The 19,117-nt window shown below is 31.5% G+C and overlaps 1 protein-coding gene across 1 annotated transcript in view; it reads right to left on the minus strand.

Moving 5' to 3' along the window:
• Positions 1 to 1,721: 1,721 nt before the first annotated feature.
• The window catches only part of LOC142339872 (cilia- and flagella-associated protein 58-like), a 47,368-nt gene continuing 29,972 nt past the window's right edge, over positions 1,722 to 19,117 (minus strand). The window contains exons 8-9 of the mRNA XM_075390191.1: positions 3,386 to 3,570; positions 1,722 to 2,301 (exon numbers count right to left, since the gene is read on the minus strand). Of these exons, the coding sequence (XP_075246306.1) occupies positions 1,825 to 2,301; positions 3,386 to 3,570 (662 nt within the window). The 3' untranslated portion in view covers positions 1,722 to 1,824. The remainder of the gene's footprint in view (positions 2,302 to 3,385; positions 3,571 to 19,117) is intronic.

The following is a 19,117-nucleotide window of genomic DNA, read 5'->3' on the forward strand; positions in this document are numbered from 1 at the left end:
AACGAACAATAACTTTGAGAAAAGTATTATTATTGAAAAAATAGTCAAATGATGTTCTTAGTTCCTTTTAAATAACTTATCAATTAAAAACATCAAGAAAAACTTAATTTAACTAGGAGTCGATCACTCCAGAGCCCTGTAATACAACGTCTTCACAATGTGGAATATGTGATATTTACTTTATTTAAATAATAGATTTTTTGTTTTGAAGTTAAAAAATTGATGTCAATTTTCTCGACTTCTTGGTAAAACAGAGAAAAACACCAAGAACACTTCTCCGATATACTGTTTTTGCGATATTAAAACCAATGTGCAAGAAGTGCTGGCGAAAATTGCGTGTTGAAAAATTACTGTAAAAATGTGGAAAAGAGAATGGTTGAACTGAAAAACAGACCGCTTGCCACAACTAGGGGCGTTTCAGCATTGTTTTCTCTGTTTTCGCATATCTTTTAACTTTCTTTAGAGTTAGTCACTAGTTTTAGTAAAAAAATATTGTGCTAAATCTACTTTATAATTGTTTGAAAAGAGAGCCGCGAAAGTTTATTTGCGAAAATGCAAAAACAAAGCTTCTGAAAAGCATAATTTTCTCTGAAAATTTTTTAAAATAAATGTCGACAATCGGTTTCTAATAAACTAAATTTTGCATATTTAGCTTTCTTTTTTTGCTAAATTTTGAATTTCTTAAAATATTTTTTTATAAATTGTACATTCAAAAAATTCGGTAGACAGCTTCCTCTCTTCCTATTATTTCTTTGTTTGTTTCTCTATGAACTTGACCACTGAACGCAAACCAATTATCTAGTATTATTGCTATGAAAAACCCGCCGGCTTTGTTATTTTTATTTTTAAGATTTCAAAACTATCACAAATTCCTGGATTTGTGTAACCATAACAACAAAAAACGATAGTGGAACGTTACTAGGTTTCTCTTCTTCAACCTAATTTCACGGCAGTATCCTTGCTAAAAAAGTTCGAGTGATTATTATGACAAAATCTTTTGAATTGGTATAAGTCATTTTTTTCTATGAATTGTGCAGCTTTCTTCTTTTGTACTCACAATCTATATTACTCAGATTATGGGTTTCTGAAAAAAATTCACAAGGAAGCATCACACATAACTTGTTTTAATATTTTACTTCAACGTCAAATATTTCTTAAATCCATTTTATGCAACTGTAGTCGAATGTTTCTTTATCCCAACCAGTCTGGAAAATGGAATTTTGGTGCCTCCATGTTAAATTCTTTAGAGATATGCAAATTCGTGAATTTAATTTCTTTTCACAGTTCAAAGTTCAAAAATTCTTCTTATTTTGAAATTTTCAATCACACCGGAAAAAAGCTCTCCTAACCATTGTATTAATTGTTCCGATAATTCTTGGAACTCTTCTTGGAACTATACTGGTTTGTATATTGAGTTGAGTGAGCTTTACCAAAATGAATCTAAGCAAATTTCTAAGAAAAGTTTCACCAAAAACTATGTCATTTTGAAAAGCCATCTGTGTTTATATTCAAATATCGAATATTTTTTTTCCAAATGTGTTTTTTTTTCTGTTGATGAAAGCCAGGAACATCAACAGCTCACGTACATTACCGATCCTCTTTCTTTAACATTTTTGTTGAATGGAAACGATTATTTTGTTAAAACTGTTTGTTTTTGCTTCAGTTCCACCTACTTTTAGAGCTCTCTTAAACTCGTTCTACAAAAAATATACGCTAAAACATATTTTCAACTGAATTCATTGAAGAAGTACCAGCTCAGTACAAAGTAATTAATACATAAACTTATCTACTAAAATGAGAGGGAATAATTGACTACTGCATCAGTTAATCCCTGTTCTTAAACGCATTCTCAATCAGCGGTAAAGATACTTTACTACTGTTATCTTCATTATTATCTTCCAATTGTGTTTTATAATTCCCACCTGTTGAGTTCACATGCGATCCAAGACTGGCTTGTCCTAAAGATTGTCTTCGTTTGTCAAACGATGACGTAACTTCACTGTTTATGACGTCATTCGGTCCACTTGTCCAACTCTGATTGGTCACTTTCCTCTTCATATCATAATAAAGCTGTTTCCAATTTCGGTTTTCATCGTTTAGTAAGTCTATTTCGCTTTGGGTCCGGTCGAGTCGAGATTGGAAGGCGTTTTTCTGGGCTGTTTCCACTTTCATTTCAGTGCTCATTTTGGATATTCGCCGTTTATACGATGCTATTTCATTCTGGTGATCGACTCCAGGTCTCTTGCTTAGGTCTGTGGTCAGTTGGTCCACTAACTTCTTTTGTTCTCCTAGGCTTCTGTCCTGAAAAAGGCATACTATCCGTTAATCAGTCCCCAGTACGTTATGTGCCCTCAAATTACAAGAGGTGTAGCTTTAAAAAGTGCGGCGAACCGAACCCCCCTTGCTCCTCGATATCTTTGCAAAAATATGCATCATATTTTTGCATCCCTACATTTAACAGATGCAAAATTTTCAACCCGAACTCAACACATCTGAAACTGTTGATGCAGCAACTATTAGAAAAAATAAACCTGGGTTGAAATGATAGAGGGTTGGATTAGTGGGGTTTAATGTTCGAATAGGGGCTGAAAATAAGGGCTGAATAGTAAAAGTGAAAACAGTATTATGTAAAAAATAGCTGATTTCGGTGTTTTGGGTTCGGAGCTAGAAGCAGCTATCTGCCACTTTATCACTGTTATCTCTATGACTTAGAAATGCTTACGTTTCAATATTGAAATTATGACTTCTTACTGAAAACAGAACATCGCAAGGAATAGTTCCTAAGAGAATAGTCTCTAACAAGATATAGAAATTAGTACTTTAATCTTCAAAAAAATAGCAAATTGATATGTATCTATCAGTCAAACAATCGATTCTGAGTCTACAAGATAAAGATTTATTGGATCGACACTTGATAGCCTGGATAAGAACCAAACTAAAACATAGGTAATCTTGTCATGATCATTCCATGTGGCAAAATATCAGCATGCAATTTGCGGGGTTGCCGATTTGATCTGAATACTGTTCTTTATAATTTTAATAAACTTAAAATTAAATGTCATTTGTTTAATTGGCGATTTGGCGTATATTTACACTACCGTGTTATTGAAATGCATGATTACTCTTCACTCAAACTAGGATTTCTGGGTTTTTAATGAGGCACAGAAATATCATGAAATCTACAAATTTGCAATATCTTTATATGAGGTATCAAGAAACAATCCGACGAGTTTGAGGTGCCAGACTGATAGTCGGTATGTCCAGACCGTCCCAGACCAAAAGTGTCTATCCCCAGAACGTCAATAACCGAAAGTGCTCGTATCCAGACGGTTCCAAATTGGAATAAAAAAATTGGATTTCAGAAAATTTCTGTAGTGACACCGACCTTTTCAGCGATCTCTCGGTTTTTCTTCTTGATGATCTCCTGGTATGTCTCTAATTTCTGCATCATCTCATTCATCTGTGGGTCCTTGCCCTTCAACAGTCTCCACCTGTGCACGTTGATTGGTGTCTTCTGCTCCAATTCCAGGGAACTAGCACGCGCACGCTCCTTCTGCAGCTCAGCCGTCACTTTGGAAAAAAGACCAAATATGTTAGAATTGAAGCTGAAATTGGACAACTACATGTAAAATGTGAACAAGAAAATGTGCATAATTCTGTGTGTAGCATAGATTGTTCCTACATTTCCGTTTGAACTTATTTTGATTATTTTTCAAAAAACTAAAGATTTTTTCGATGGACTCAAATACAAAATTAACTGTTTTTCAAATGTATACTTTTTGTAGGCCATTCACTGAAACCGAGAAAAAATATGCAAGAATGTCAGTTGAAAGTTCACAATTTTTTTTAAAAAAAAAAACAATTTGTCTTGTACACTATCTTGATAATTGAAGACAAAGCAAAATAGAGTATCAAGAAAAATGCCGGAGGTAGAACATGTCCAGTTGAGAACTTTTGAAACAGTGCAATCGGTGTACAAGATCAGCCTTCAGACATCGCGACGGTTTAAGGCAAAGACATAAAAAATATATTTGACGCTATTCCCGGGTCGAGACCGAATGGTTAACTTGTAAGAACTTGCAAGTCGAATGGTTAACTTGTAAGAATATGCAAGGCGAATGGCTAACTTGTACGTTTCTTTCAAGTTCGTTCCGGTCGAGCACAACTTTTATTGGTTAATTCAAATTAACACTCAGTCATTTACAGTAGAAAGTGCGTGGAAGTTAGTTGCTCTGTTTGGATAACATAATACAATCCGACCTAAGTAGACAAAATGGTTACTTTTTGAATTTTATCAATTGAAGAGAGCCCTTTTGCAATTTCATTTTTAAAAAAATGTAGATCTCATTTAGCTTCTTTACGATTGTTTTTTTAAAAAAGGTTCCCAAAATTTTGATTTTGATTGAATTTTCAAACTCATATGTCTGAATTTTCTCAAAATAATTTAGTGGCCCTTCAATTTTTTACCCCTTTTTTATATTTTATTTCACACTTTTCCAGATTCTTTTTTTTCCTAACGTCGGTTTACATTCAAGTCTTGCAACGTTTTATTTACGGTTTAGTGCGTATGTGTGTGTATATGTTTGTGGGTGTGTGTGTGTGTGTGTGTATATGTGTATGTGCGCGCGTGTATGTGCACGTGTGGTGTGTGCGTGTGTGGTTAACTTGTAGGTAACTTGTAAGTCGAATGGTTAACTTGTAATATCTTGCAAGTTTTTGGAAGAAAAACTTGCAAGGCGATGCATCGACTTGTAAGTTTCTGCCAGTTCTTACAAGATAACCATTCGGCCTCGACCCGGGTTATAACGCTACAAAATATGTTTAACAGAATAAAAAACAGAGAAAGAAAAAGAATTTATCCTGTCAAAATTTTCCGAAAAAACAGACCAGATTAACAGGTTACCAGGATACTTAAAAACATAAGTTTTAAAAAAAAATTATTGACAACAAACGGCACTTAAACCCCTAGTAAGGCACCTCAGAGAGATTATCTGAGGAAAACTTCGTGATTTTGGGCAGCACTGCTGTGAAAGACGCCATCTACTTTTATTTACTGAAATTCTACTTTATTTTTTTAAAAAACAACAACATAAAAAATGAAAGCCCTGAAATGATAGCTAAAATTACTAATTATATTGAGTTTTTTAAATTAGAAAATAGCAAATTCAACTCTTTTCAAAAACAGCACATACAAAACCTTTAATGACAACTAATCGAGGTAAAGTACAATAATGATATAAGAATCTTCAAAACAGTCTTTGCTACATAGTTACATACAAAAAATTTCAAATAATAGAAGATGTGATTTATCAGAGACTTTAGAGCTCTCAATGGCGAGACAATCAAAAACTTCCATAATCCAAAATCCAAAACTTTTTTAGCTGTAGCATAAACAAATATTTTAATAGAAAGCAGGAAATTTTTTTTCAAATGTTGCGAAAAAATTGCAAAGCATTATCTAATGCTGCAAACATTGAAAAAACCTACTCCAGTGACGTTCTAATTGATCCTTTTTTAACAACTGGGAAACACAAAATCCTCCAAAAACGAAAACATTCAACGTTTCCGAAAAAATCATACATAAAATACAAATGAAACCAATGAACTATTTTAACTATGTCACATTAAGAAGCAGATGAAACCTTTCCGTATTTGTACTAACGATGAGCACTGAAGAACCTATGTGGAAGTGTAAAAAACCTCTAGTAATTTCCCCAAAACAATTAGCAATGAAGTTTTAAATAAGTTCTGCGCAGTAGTTTCTCAAAATTAGAATTGAACAGCCTGCAAATATATTTAAGAAATTTGCACTTGCTCTCCTGGATCTATCAGTTAATGATAGGGGAAAAACAGTAAAAACGGGAGTTACAAAAATCACAACTGAATCCCTTGAAATATTTCTTTGACTTGACGGTAATCACACGGCTTGAGTTTTGAAATTACTACAAACTATATCAAACCTGGGAACTCGATTAAGAAATACAGTGTTTTCTTAAATTCAAACTCTGTGGGCAATAAGAGGCAAGACACTCAGCATTAGATCGTCTGAGAGATGCTGAGGATGTTAAAGACTTATAAATCTAAACTAATGGACTTTGTTATCTGATATTTTATTACATGAAAAAGAGGACTTAAGCCGTAACTATCAATTATTTCTCGCTGTGCGGTCAATTTGCCTTGTGGACAACTCTTTGTCCATACAACATAACTATTCTTCAATTTCAAAGTTTGACACGAGTTATGTTCAAAGCAATTTCAACTTTTTCGAAAAATGGAAACTACTAACCAAATGCAAAACGGCCTTTTAATTATAACTTATACTTTACTAATTTCTTACTTCTCAATATCTCAGAAAGTTTGAATGATGATCAGAAAAATGGGTAAATTGGTTTTGGCATTTGGTCCAAATGGCTAATATTAGTTGAAAATTTTTCTCAACGCATTTCTCCAAACTTTTTTAAAGATTTTTTTTCATTTGAATTCTTGAAGAAGACAGCGTTCAAAATTTATTATTTTGATCGTTTTGTAAATAGAGAAAAAGCGTTTTTTATGGTTATCACCACATTGATCTGAAGTGAGGCTTCGTCCAGAAAATTTTCCAAAACTGTAACAAAAATTTTAGAACATCTTTTTTATAATTAAATTTTAAATAAAAACTGTTTTAGGTTGATGTCACATATGTTAGCTTGATATGCCTTCAATACTCAAAAATTATTTGCAAAAAAGAATGGAGCAGGCACCAAGTGTTCCCTTTTTTTCGAAGAACATAGGAACAATAAGATACGCGCGACATAGCTTTACACGAAACTCTTCACGAGCATTTTAAGCATAGATAAATGAGACAAAACCTTGTAGCCAAAAATTCGCAATAAGAAAGGGTTCATAAGAAAAGCGCAGCCAAATTCGACAAAATAAATCCAGTTTTCTATCGGTTAGAAAACTCGGATTCTAAGTGCTGGCATACTTCCAAAGCAAAACGTGATCAATGTCCGAAAAAGCAGTTTCAATAAATTTTGCAATTTGTAGAAACGAATAACAAATGTTTGCCACTATTTTCAATTCATCGTAACCATTCACGATGAAATAGATTTCACAGAACTTGGAAATAAATTACACTTCTCATGTAAAAAGAGACTTGCATTTTGAACTAGTATTCACGGATAAACGTAAACCAATTGTACAATTTTGAGCATAAAATTTGCCTAAAATTTTTGCCCAATTTTTAATAGTAGTTGATTGATTCCAAAATCAAGGAACTATTAGTATTTTACAGTACTATGGTTGATTTCGAAACAGCAAATTTTATTGTTATTCTCTGATTAGTATCGAGAGAAAAATTTTTGAAGTAGTCACTATTAAGATTTCTTTTATACCGATTAAGTTGACAATATCTTAAATAACAGAAACTTCAACGGTGGAAGAAGGTAGCTTGTGAAAAAAGGTGACTTATAGCGTGGAAATTGTTACAAAATTTTGTCAATATTTTTCACTACAGCCCCTAAAACCTAAGTCGTGGAATACAGTTGCTTATAAATGTGCAATTCAGAAGCAAAACTAGTTTCCACACACAACCACACACACACACACGCACACACACACACACACACACACACACACACACACACACCACAAAGACACCCAAATCTAATCTCAAAACATTGGTCGTAAAAATAAGTGACGAAATGTGACAAAAGGAAGTGAAAAAATAAAAGCACTTGAAACGTTGGCCACGAAATGCAAAGGTGCACCGGCTTAGACTTACAGCTAGACTCACCTCACCACCCACCAACTGAAAACTGTAGGCATCATTGCGCAAACCATTCAACCGAATTGGAGCTCTAACTTTTGCAGAAAAAAAATCTGTCATACCAAAAAAAAACATTTTACCACATCTCGATATTTGATTTTTTCGTTATTCTCCAATTTCGATGGTTCCAGAAAATTTTACATTTTGCCAAAAATTGATTTGATGTTGGATTTCGATCATTCACATTTCCGAATTTATAAACTCTGTTAAAGCGGTCGCTTAAAATTGACCGTATTAAGATATGTTCTGCTTATGGAATGTTAAAAGAAATGAACTATAGGTAACAATCGTTCAAGATCATGTATCGTATGCACATATTAACTCTACCCTAGTTGAGAACAAAAGTTAATAGTAGTATAGTAGATTGCGGATAAGGCACCAATTCCGAGCATGGACATCTCTCGCAAGCTCGAGATATCCATCCCCGAAACAGGAACCTTATCCTCAACCTACTAGCGCTCGCTCCCCACTACGTGTCTCACCGCTCGTGCTCCGCATCTCGCTCTCTCTTACTACTTGCTACGCTCGTTTTTTAATTTTAACAATAAATGTGAGAGCTAACCAATTGTTAAGCGCGTTTGAAGTTTTAGAAAATTTAGTTTTACTATTTTTTTATTTTCGTACCACAAGAACATATATTCCAGAAGAGTAAACGATATCATCAAGGAGTAGGCTCATCCTTGTCATTCAAATCCGCCAGTTCACCATGAAGTTCATCTAAACTCTGATTTTCATTTTCATCATGTTCCAAAGTTTCTTCTTAAATAAAAGTATCATTTTCAGATGAAACACATTCTCCGCTTCCACATGGGAGAAGTTCCACATCGTTGTCTCGTAAATAGTCGTCTAATTGATCATGAGCTTCTTTTACTTTACCATCAATGTAATGCTGTTTAACCATCCAGTTGTTTTTCAATTCTTCAGCGTTCTGAAGTTTTTTGTTGAGCTGTGATTTTTCCATTATGTAACGAGCTTGAAAAGTTGACCGCATTTCGTCAGATAATTTCATTTTGCCCAGTTTCAAAATTTTCTGATCTATATTTGTAATACCTTCGTTGATTTTGTTGATTCGCCCATCCCAATGACTACATCGCTCTGAAACTTTGTTTCGTTTCAGTACTACTTTTCTTCGTCGCTTTGTTAATTCATTAAGAATATCATGTTCGACTGTATGCTGTGGTTTCATTGTGTGAAATCAAAACAGCTCACGCATATCTCACATTCCTCCGTATCCGCACCTTGGCAAGCATATAATTTTAGACTTAACTTTGATGATCACATTATTCTTCAAATGAAAAGTTTTACGGTTGAGTGATTATAATTATGCTAATTATCGCTTAAATGAACACAACATTTCCAAAAAATATCTCCACAACTTGCGAATTGTAAACGTTGGCATTCACCATTGTAACTCTCACACTCATACGAGTAAAACGAAATGTCGATGGAAAAAATCCATTCAGTATTTCAGAAGTTAGGAAAAATCTGTTATAATTACGTATATTGTTCACTATTTCTCAGAAATAGACGTGTAAAAACATCAAAATGTGCTCAGTTTATGGATAATTTTTCCATGAATTATTACCCGATTAACTTCAAACAAAGTCCATGATAACGTACACAAAATCCCAGATATAATTGTAAAAAAATTATGGAAAAAATGTTGGGGAGAAACTTGGGAAAATCTAGGAAAACATAGAAAAATTTTTAGGAAAGTTTAAAATATATGGTTTGTGATATATCGTTGGAAAACTGAGGAATTGTAGTGTTAGGAAATGCACTTCACAGGTCTAGTGAATAAAATAAGGTTTCATAATACCGTTTTTATCAGCAGCTTGTCTCTTTAATTCGTTGAGATTATGTTGAAACTTTTTATTCTGTCTAATTCTTGAATCACATTCATCGCATAATTCATTATCATCACATTCTTCACAATCTCTCTTCTTAGAAGGATTAATTACACCTGAATCAAAGGTCTTCTTCCAACTAAGTGGGAATTTACCTTCAACAGCTTTTCCTTCATACATATCGAAATACTTTTTAGTATCTAACAATCTATTAATATCGCCAAAACCTTTGAATGTCTTTTTCTCATTAATTATTCCATATTCATTGATAGTCAAACAATATTTAATTTTAGGTGCTAAAAATAGTCCATAAAATATACCACCATCACCATAATCATTTTTACCCTGACCTAATTTCTCTCCAACAAGATTATTCTCATCTAATATTCGAGTGTTTCTTTTCAATATATAGAGAATCGGTATCTTGATAATACACGTTATTATTTTTGAAACCATCTATATTTCTTACGAAATTGTTCATAATTCGCTTGGAGCTCTAACTTTTGCAGAAAAAAAATCTGTCATACCAAAAAAAAAACATTTTACCACATCTCGATATTTGATTTTTTCGTTATTCTCCAATTTCGATGGTTCCAGAAAATTTTACATTTTGCCAAAAATTGATTTGGTGTTGGATTTCGATCATTCACATTTCCGAATTTATAAACTCTGTTAAAGCGGTCGCTTAAAATTGACCGTATTAAGATATGTTCTGCTTATGGAATGTTAAAAGAAATGAACTATGGGTAACAATCGTTCAAGATCATGTATCGTATGCACATATTAACTCTACCCTAGTTGAGAACAAAAATTAATAGTAGTATAGTAGATCGCGGATAAGGCACCAATTCCGAGCATGGACATCTCTCGCAAGCTCGAGATATCCATCCCCGAAACAGGAACCTTATCCTCAACCTACTAGCGCTCGCTCCCCACTACGTGTCTCACCGCTCGTGCTCCGCATCTCGCTCTCTCTTTCTACTTGCTACGCTCGTTTTTTAATTTTAACAATAAATGTGAGAGCTAACCAATTGTTAAGCGCGTTTGAAGTTTTAGAAAATTTAGTTTTACTATTTTTTTATTTTCTTACCACAAGAACATATATTCCAGAAGAGTAAACGATATCATCAAGGAGTAGGCTCATCCTTGTCATTCAAATCCGCCAGTTCATCAAGAAGTTCATCTAAACTCTGATTTTTATTTTCATCATGTTCCAAAGGTTCTTCTTAAATAAAAGTATCATTTTCAGATGAAACACATTCTCCGCTTCCACATGGGAGAAGTTCCACATCGTTGTCTCGTAAATAGTCGTCTAATTGATCATGAGCTTCTTTTACTTTACCATCAATGTAATGCTGTTTAACCATCCAGTTGTTTTTCAATTCTTCAGCGTTCTGAAGTTTTTTGTTGAGCTGTGATTTTTCCATTATGTAACGAGCTTGAAAAGTTGACCGCATTTCGTCAGATAATTACATTTTGCCCAGTTTCAAAATTTTCTGATCTATATTTGTAATACCTTCGTTGATTTTGTTGATTCGCTCATCCCAATGACTACATCGCTCTGAAACTTTGCTTCGTTTCAGTACTACTTTTCTTCGTTGCTTTGTTAATTCATTAAGAATATCATGTTCGACTGTATGCTGTGGTTTCATTGGGTGAAATCGGAACAGCTAACGCATATCTCAAATTCCTCCGTATCCGCACCTTGGCAAGCATATAACTTTAGACTTAACTTTGATGATCACATTATTCTTCAATTGAAAAATTTTACGGTTGAGTGATTATAATTATGCTAATTATGGCTTAAATGAACACAACATTTCCAAAAAATATCTCCACAACTTGCGAATTGGAAACTCTGGCTTTCACCGTTGTAACTCTCACACTCATACGAGTAAAACGAAATGTCGATGGAAAAAATCCATTCAGTATTTCAAAAATTAGGAAAAATCTGTTATAATTACGTATATTGTTCACTATTTCTCAGAAATAGACGTGTAAAAACATCAAAATGTGCTCAGTTTTTGGACAATTTTTCCATGAATAATTACCCGATTAACTTCAAACAAAGTCCATGATAACGTATACAAAATCCCTGATATAATTGTAAAAAAATTACAGAAAAAATGTTGGGGAGAAACTTGGGAAAATCTGGGAAAACATAGAAAAAATTTTAGAAAAGTTTAAAATATATGGTTTTTGATATATCGTTGGAAAACTGAGGAATTGTAGTGTTAGTAAATGCACTTCACAGGTCTACTGAATATAATAAGGTTTCATAATACCGTTTTTATCAAAAGCTTGTCTCTTTAATTCGTTGAGATTATGTTGAAACTTTTTATTCTGTCTAATTCTTGAATCACATTCATCGCATAATTCATCGCATAATTCATCGCATATTCGCATAATTCATAATATATTCGATTGTTTCTTTTCAATATATAGAGAATCGGTATCTTGATAATACACGTTATTATTTTTGAAACCATCTATAATTCTTACGAAATTGTTCATAATTCGCTTGCTATTACTTAGTATGGATGCTCCCAACTGAGAAGGCATAGTGTTTTTGTCTTCAATTTCTTTGTCTATTCCTTCATCTAAACTCAATTTTACAATATAGTTGTCGTTTGCTAATTTACAATAATCTTTCACTCTATCATCAAATTCAGTTTTCATCCAGTGTTCAGTTTTGCAACAGAACTCTTCTTCAATATCTTTTCTAATAGTATGACCATATAAACTGTCTCTTGCAGAATATCTTTACCTTCAGTTTTATATTTAGCTCATAATTCGAATAAATTATTAATAAATTCTTTGAATGGAGATTCTTTGAGATTCTCTCTGCAAAGCAAACCTTCATATACTTCAATAACTTTACCACCAATTTTTCTAATTTCTTCAATATCTACACTCGTAAGATTATCAGTAATATATCCATTTCTTAACCTGTTAACTTCAACTTTATTGACTTCTTCTTTAACAGGCAAATGCTGAATCACAAGATCTTTTGGATTATAATATTTAATTTTAAGAATAGCTGATGCAAATTCTGTCTTGCCTGAATTGAAATGATTAACAATTGAGTCATTCATAACTTTTGTAAAAGCATAACCTGTTTCAATTTTAGGATAATTACCATCTACCATCGAACTCGGATATAGACTGGTAGCATCGAAAGCCATTAGTAAATGCTCTCTATTAACTATTTTTAGTTTCTCTGATATTGGTAATTCAGATAATTTTTCATTTACATATTTCTCTTTAACTTTTTGTTTAATAAGCCTATAATCATCGAATTGTGAATCATATTCCTTTTCATATTTAGTTCTATAGGCTTTCAAGTAATTGGTATATCTCTCGATAATTTCATATTTGTTACCGTCGGTGGCTAATTGGATTCTATAATATTGAAAATTTTATCTGAAACTTCTGATTCATATATCTTATCAAACGCACCGACTTTTCCACCCTTAATAGATTGTCTAACAAAATGTCTCATATATTTATCAGTATAAAAATAAATAGGTTCATATAAATCTTGTTGATCTCTCTTCGAATTGAAATATTTCCGTCCCAAAGAAGGCAACAATAGACAATCTTTCATTTCAAAACCTGTAATTGTTTGCATATTCATTGAAAATCTTGCATATATAATAGCTAGTGTTAGAATATCCATCCTCAATTATGGTTCACAAATAGTTCGTTGGTCTTGCCAAGTGTCTTCATAAATTTCAGTATGATCAATTTCTTGTTTCAATACTTCAGCTTGTAACTTATAAGTTTCACATAATTTTCTAAGTGAATATTTCATATGATTTGCACTACAATTAAATATTAAATACTGAGGTTGACCTTTACTAATTATTTTCCTTCCTTATAAGTCTTAACATTGCACATTCCATTATAAATTTTTATGTTAATGATTCCTTTTGCAGTCTTAATCATGCTAGTAATTCTACACAATTCAGGTAAATTATCAAGAATTATCCAACTATCAAAACCAGATCCATTATGAGCAATCATTTTCATTTCATATTCTGCAGTTATTTCTTTTTCATTCTTTTCAATCTTTTTAGGTTCTCCTTTCAAATCTTGTAACTTCTTGAACATTTTAGTAATACAGTCTTCACCTTCAAATATTTTCACATCATTTAAACTTTTTTCAATTTCTTCTATTGTTAAATTTCTAGTATACTTACTAACAGCCAGTTTAGAAATAGGAAAACATCCAATAGCATATGGAACTGCACGATCTCTATTAAAAGTTTCGATATCATATACACACACGTTATTTAGTTGACTCTCTACTTTTATCGAGTTTATATTCTTTGAAGTTAAACACATTTGATTCAGTAACTTCAAAGTATTTACATATTTGAAATTTGCTTCAACTTCTTTAACAAATTTAACTAAAGAAACACCCCATATTACACAGAAATGGTTCTTATGCAAATATAAACATTTTCTTCGCTCTTTTTTAGATTCTGGTTTAATTCGCTTACCATTGAAAATACTGATATCAATTCCATGCTGAGTAACAAAGGGTTGAATACGAGCTGTCGTCATAACATTTTTTTCTGCGGTCTTCATTCGCTATAAAGTCAAAATATTCTTTTTTGTAGTCTTTACCAGTTAGATACATAATACATTTCAAAAAACAGTTATTACCAGTTGGGATAAAACAGTTAGTTCCATGATATTCCGCAATATCTGCTAAATAGTTAGTACCTTTTCCGTAATTACTTCTTTTAACAGGCTGAAACGCAGGCATATCAAACTCAATACTCTGTCCTGTAAATATAACTTCGTCTCCAATATAATGATCATTTATCTCATCAATATATGCTTAAAAATCTTGTACTGATCTGAATCTCATATTAGTTCTTCTATTTACACCTTGAATTTCAATATTAGTAATTAAATCAAACCCTTTACTATCTTTCATTTTATCTTTAATTTCATATACATTCTTTTTATTAATGTTCATTCTTCTACTAGATTTACCTTCAGCTAATCTAAAGAATTCTCCAACATCAATATCTTCGATTCGTCTAGAGCGAATTTGTCTTTCACTCATACGTAGGAATTCACCTACATCGATTTAACTTTTTGAATTTTATTCAGTTGTCTTCTTTTATTAGGAAATAATTTATTCAAATAACTTTTTCAAAATAAAATTTTTAATAGTTTTGAATCTTTGAATAAGTATACTTGGTAGCCGAATTTATCTACATAATCGAATTCAAAATTAGTGTTATTTACGAGCTCAACAAAACTGTTAAACTTGTTCGAGTAATATATTAGCGAACTATTACTAAAGACTTGAAAATAGTACATTTATTTTTTTAAAAAACGTCACTAGTTTCATCACTAGACTCATCGCTAGATTCATCACTAGTCTCTAAATCAGAATCATCAATAAAATCTAGACCAGATTCATGTATAGATTTATCACTCTTATTTCACTATCACTATAAATTGTTTCGGAATCACTGGGCAAGTCTATTTATAATCTCAAAATCTTCTATAGTTATTATTATGTTTTTGTCTTTATTCATTATGGTGTAATTTAAATCAAAATAATGAATGTTATCATATTATTTATCTGATTGTAACCATTTAACAAGTCTTAAACCTTCATATCCATATTTCCAAATTCCATTTGCATCAGCATTTGCTACTTCAACTTCATAAGGCATATTACAATATTTCTCAAATATAATATCATTAAAATTTAATTTCGATTTTTTCAGTAATAATAAAGTTGCTGCAATTAAATTTAGATTAGATTCTCTATGTATCCGCATGATATCCATACAAATAACTGATATTTTCAACTCTGCATACTTAAATCGGCTACTGAATTTAGCTTGTCTTTTTTTCTGTATTTTGGTTAGTTCTCGTTTTTTCTTTACTGCTTTAGCATTGCAAATTAAGCATCTATGTTCATATGGAAACTCAATAAAAAATCTTCGGTTGCAACTTACACATATCGTAGCATATTTCATAATTATGTCGTCTTCGGTAAGCTTTCCGTCTGTTAAGTCTTCAGTTAGTTTTTCGACAGATTGGACTGTTGAATTTTCAAGTTTTTTTGTTTTTGTGTCTCAAGATTTTGGGAGTCTAGTAGTTGTAATGTCCCATCGTCTAATTCAAATACTGTTTGTGTTTTTGTAAGTTTTGTATCGAACATAACTTCATATCTACTTTTCAAAGATTTTGGCATTTTTGTTTCAAACATAATTTTACCATCATGAATTATATATTAATCATTTTCAAGATCTTTATAAAATTTTCCGTTAATGTATTTCATTTATTATAGATTTTTTAAAATCAAATTATTTTTCTATATTTAGTTTTGACATAACTTGATTATTTTCGTCCAGTGTTAATTTTGACTTTTTCAATATCGACTGATTATATCTTTCAGGTAAAAAATCAATATGACAACTCGGTATAGTCTCGTGAACTATTTCTATTATCATATATAGCTTATTACTCCAATTTGTAGTATCACCTTTGGAGAAAGTTTTATCGATATCAGCTGTTCTAACTAAGTCTCCTAATTTAAATTTTTATTTTCGTTTTTTCCTTTTATCTTGTAAGTTATTTAACACTTTCTTTTGATTGTTAACTTTAGAAGCTTGAATTGGTGTCATTTTTGTTGAACTGTGAATTGTGTTGTTATATTTTTTGATTATTGAATCAAGAATATCAATCCAGTTAGCGTCACCATTTTCAAATACTGGCTTCTTTAAAAGATTTTTTATAGTTCTGTTTAATAGTTCGGCAAAACTGCTCCTTTCGATGTATATCTAGAATATCTTTTTATGTTTTGAGATTTTAAGAAAGATTCGAAAATTTTGTTTGCAAATTCTTTTCCATCATCAGTTTCAATAAGTTTTGGTTTCCTTTTTGAAGTTGTTATTACTTGGTCAAATGCTTCTTTGATAGTAGATGCATATTTATTGTTCAATGGAATTGTCCATCCATACTTTGAAAAATTGTCTATAACAACTAAAATAAAACGATAACCTCTATTGTTTTTCACATTATAATCTATGAGATCTAATAGATCAGCTAAGCAAGTACCGTCTATGCTTTTAACAATAGTTTTGTTAGTTGGATAGATTTTTTTTGGAGCTTTATCATAAATTTCATCAATGAAAATCTTGGTTAAGTCTTTCTTTTGCATTTAATTTTTGAAAACAGTGAGCTTTGATTTCTTGGAGAAGATATAATCTATGACAAATTTTAGCTTTATTTGAATTATTTTCTTTAGCATACATTGGACGTAGATTCACCCAGTTGAAACATTTTCTCAGCTCAATTTCGTTTGAAAGATTAAAACATTTGATTGGTAGGCAGTGATCAATTTCCCAAATAGAACCATAGTTGTTTACAATCATGTCGCCATATAACTGAAAACGAATCCAATTTCTCAAAAAGGATTCCGAACATCCTAACAAATCAATAGTTTTTCCGTTTTATTTAGATTTTGTGATTTTTAAGCCTTATATCATCTACAACGCATATTACTTACTAATTTGAAATTTGGATCTGAATCTCTTTTGTCTTTAAGACGGCAATTTATTTTTTCTTTGTTTTTATGCTGATATTTTTGACACTGTACTTTACGTCTCTCATTATTGTTTTTATTCCAATCGCTAGCCCTTTTTATTTCTTTCTGTTATTCAAATAATAAGGTTTCCTACAATCTTTACAATTTTCATGTACACCATCTCGGTTAGACTTACTGTTATGAAAGTTATTCTTCAAACAAATCCATTGTTAGAACTGCTCTTGAATAGAACTGCTCATTTATTAGGTAACGGGTTTTTCAAATAAAATTACATAACTCGAAGTCTAACACCAGACCCAACATAATTATCAGTCAAAATTAATATTTTACCCCCGGAAATTGATTTTAATATTTGCGCAGTAGCTTGACCAGCTTTCGGATTTTTCGATTTCGCAGCTACAGCCATACCTACTTTTGGTGCCGCAGCGTTTACAGCAGGCTTCAAAAATTTGTCCCATGCTATCTTACTACCCTTAAATACTTTTTTCATGAAACTTTTCAAATCTGAACCTTCTAATTCGAATTGCCTAGGGATAAATAGTATTTGTTTTTGACATTTGCAATTCTGATTTGGGCACATATCGTGTAGTTTTAGAATTGTTCCATTTTTGTTCAAATCAATCCAATCTGATCTTGGTAAGATACTACAATGACCTTTTTTACATTTTCCACGTTTCTGAAAGTATTCACCGCGTGTCATTTAATTAGTTAAAATCTTTGATTTATTTCATCCACAAATACTGCATTGTCCTCTAATGATTATTATTATCTTTTTGATTTTGGGTTAATTCTATCAATTTTTGTCTCGTTAATTGTTTGTGAATAATGTCTCCCACCTACACAATAACTTAAATTATTCATTTATTATCTAGGAAAATTTCAATTAATTTCATCATATAATGGCAATTGAGGGACACTTGGTATGTTTTCATTCTGTGTCTGTATGGGTAAAATATGAATGTCAATCTCTTTCTTGAACAACGACTTTCTAATCGATATGCTTACTTCATTGTTGCTAAAAAACTACTTATTTTTTGTAGTTGTTCATTACTAATAACATTCTCCATCATATTACCAAAAATATCTTCAACACTAACTTTAGTTTCATTCATAATCTTTTTTTGATTATTCAAGTAAAAATCATATATTTTCTTTAGTTCTAAGCCTTCCTTTTCATCAATAACTTTGTCAGCCATTGATTTCTTCAATACAATTTTTTCAAAGTTGACTCTTATTTTATTAACAAAAGTTCTTAATCTGATAAATCTTTCTTTTAATTTTGAAATATATTCGTTAATAACTGTAACTGCAATCAAAATTAGCAGACCTGATGAGGCTATAACTAGTACACCTGAGACCGCACCTACACCCGTTGCTGTCAGTGTTATTCCAGAGCTAACACCTAAAATTCCACTAATTATTCCTGCAACAATTGAGATACCTTTCTTTGTGTTGAGTGATTTATATTTCTTTTTGTATTTCTCTTCATCATCAATTAGTTTTTTGATAACGACTTCATAATTCAGTTTCAAATAATTATATTTTAAGTCTTGTACTTCATTATCAGACTTCATTTTAACTGAGATGAGATCTGCTTCAAAATCTTTGTTTAAGTCTTTTTAGGTATTATTCATTTAATAGTTTAAAATCCAGACTATTTTCGATATGTTTTTGAACATCAGAATAAGCAAGTTCTCCATTATCAACTTTGTTAGCATATTTAAAAATGTTGATTGATAATAAATATTTCATCACTAATTGTAATATTCTTTTATCATTAGAAATAATATTTGTTTGAATTATATCACCATTTTCATCAAGTAATAAATTTGTAACATTTGGATCGAATTTAAATTCAATCACAGTATCCTTTTCATT

Source organism: Convolutriloba macropyga, chromosome 5 (genome assembly GCF_964194025.1).
Source record: "Convolutriloba macropyga chromosome 5, txConMacr16.3, whole genome shotgun sequence".
NCBI classification, from domain to species: Eukaryota; Metazoa; Xenacoelomorpha; order Acoela; family Convolutidae; genus Convolutriloba; species Convolutriloba macropyga.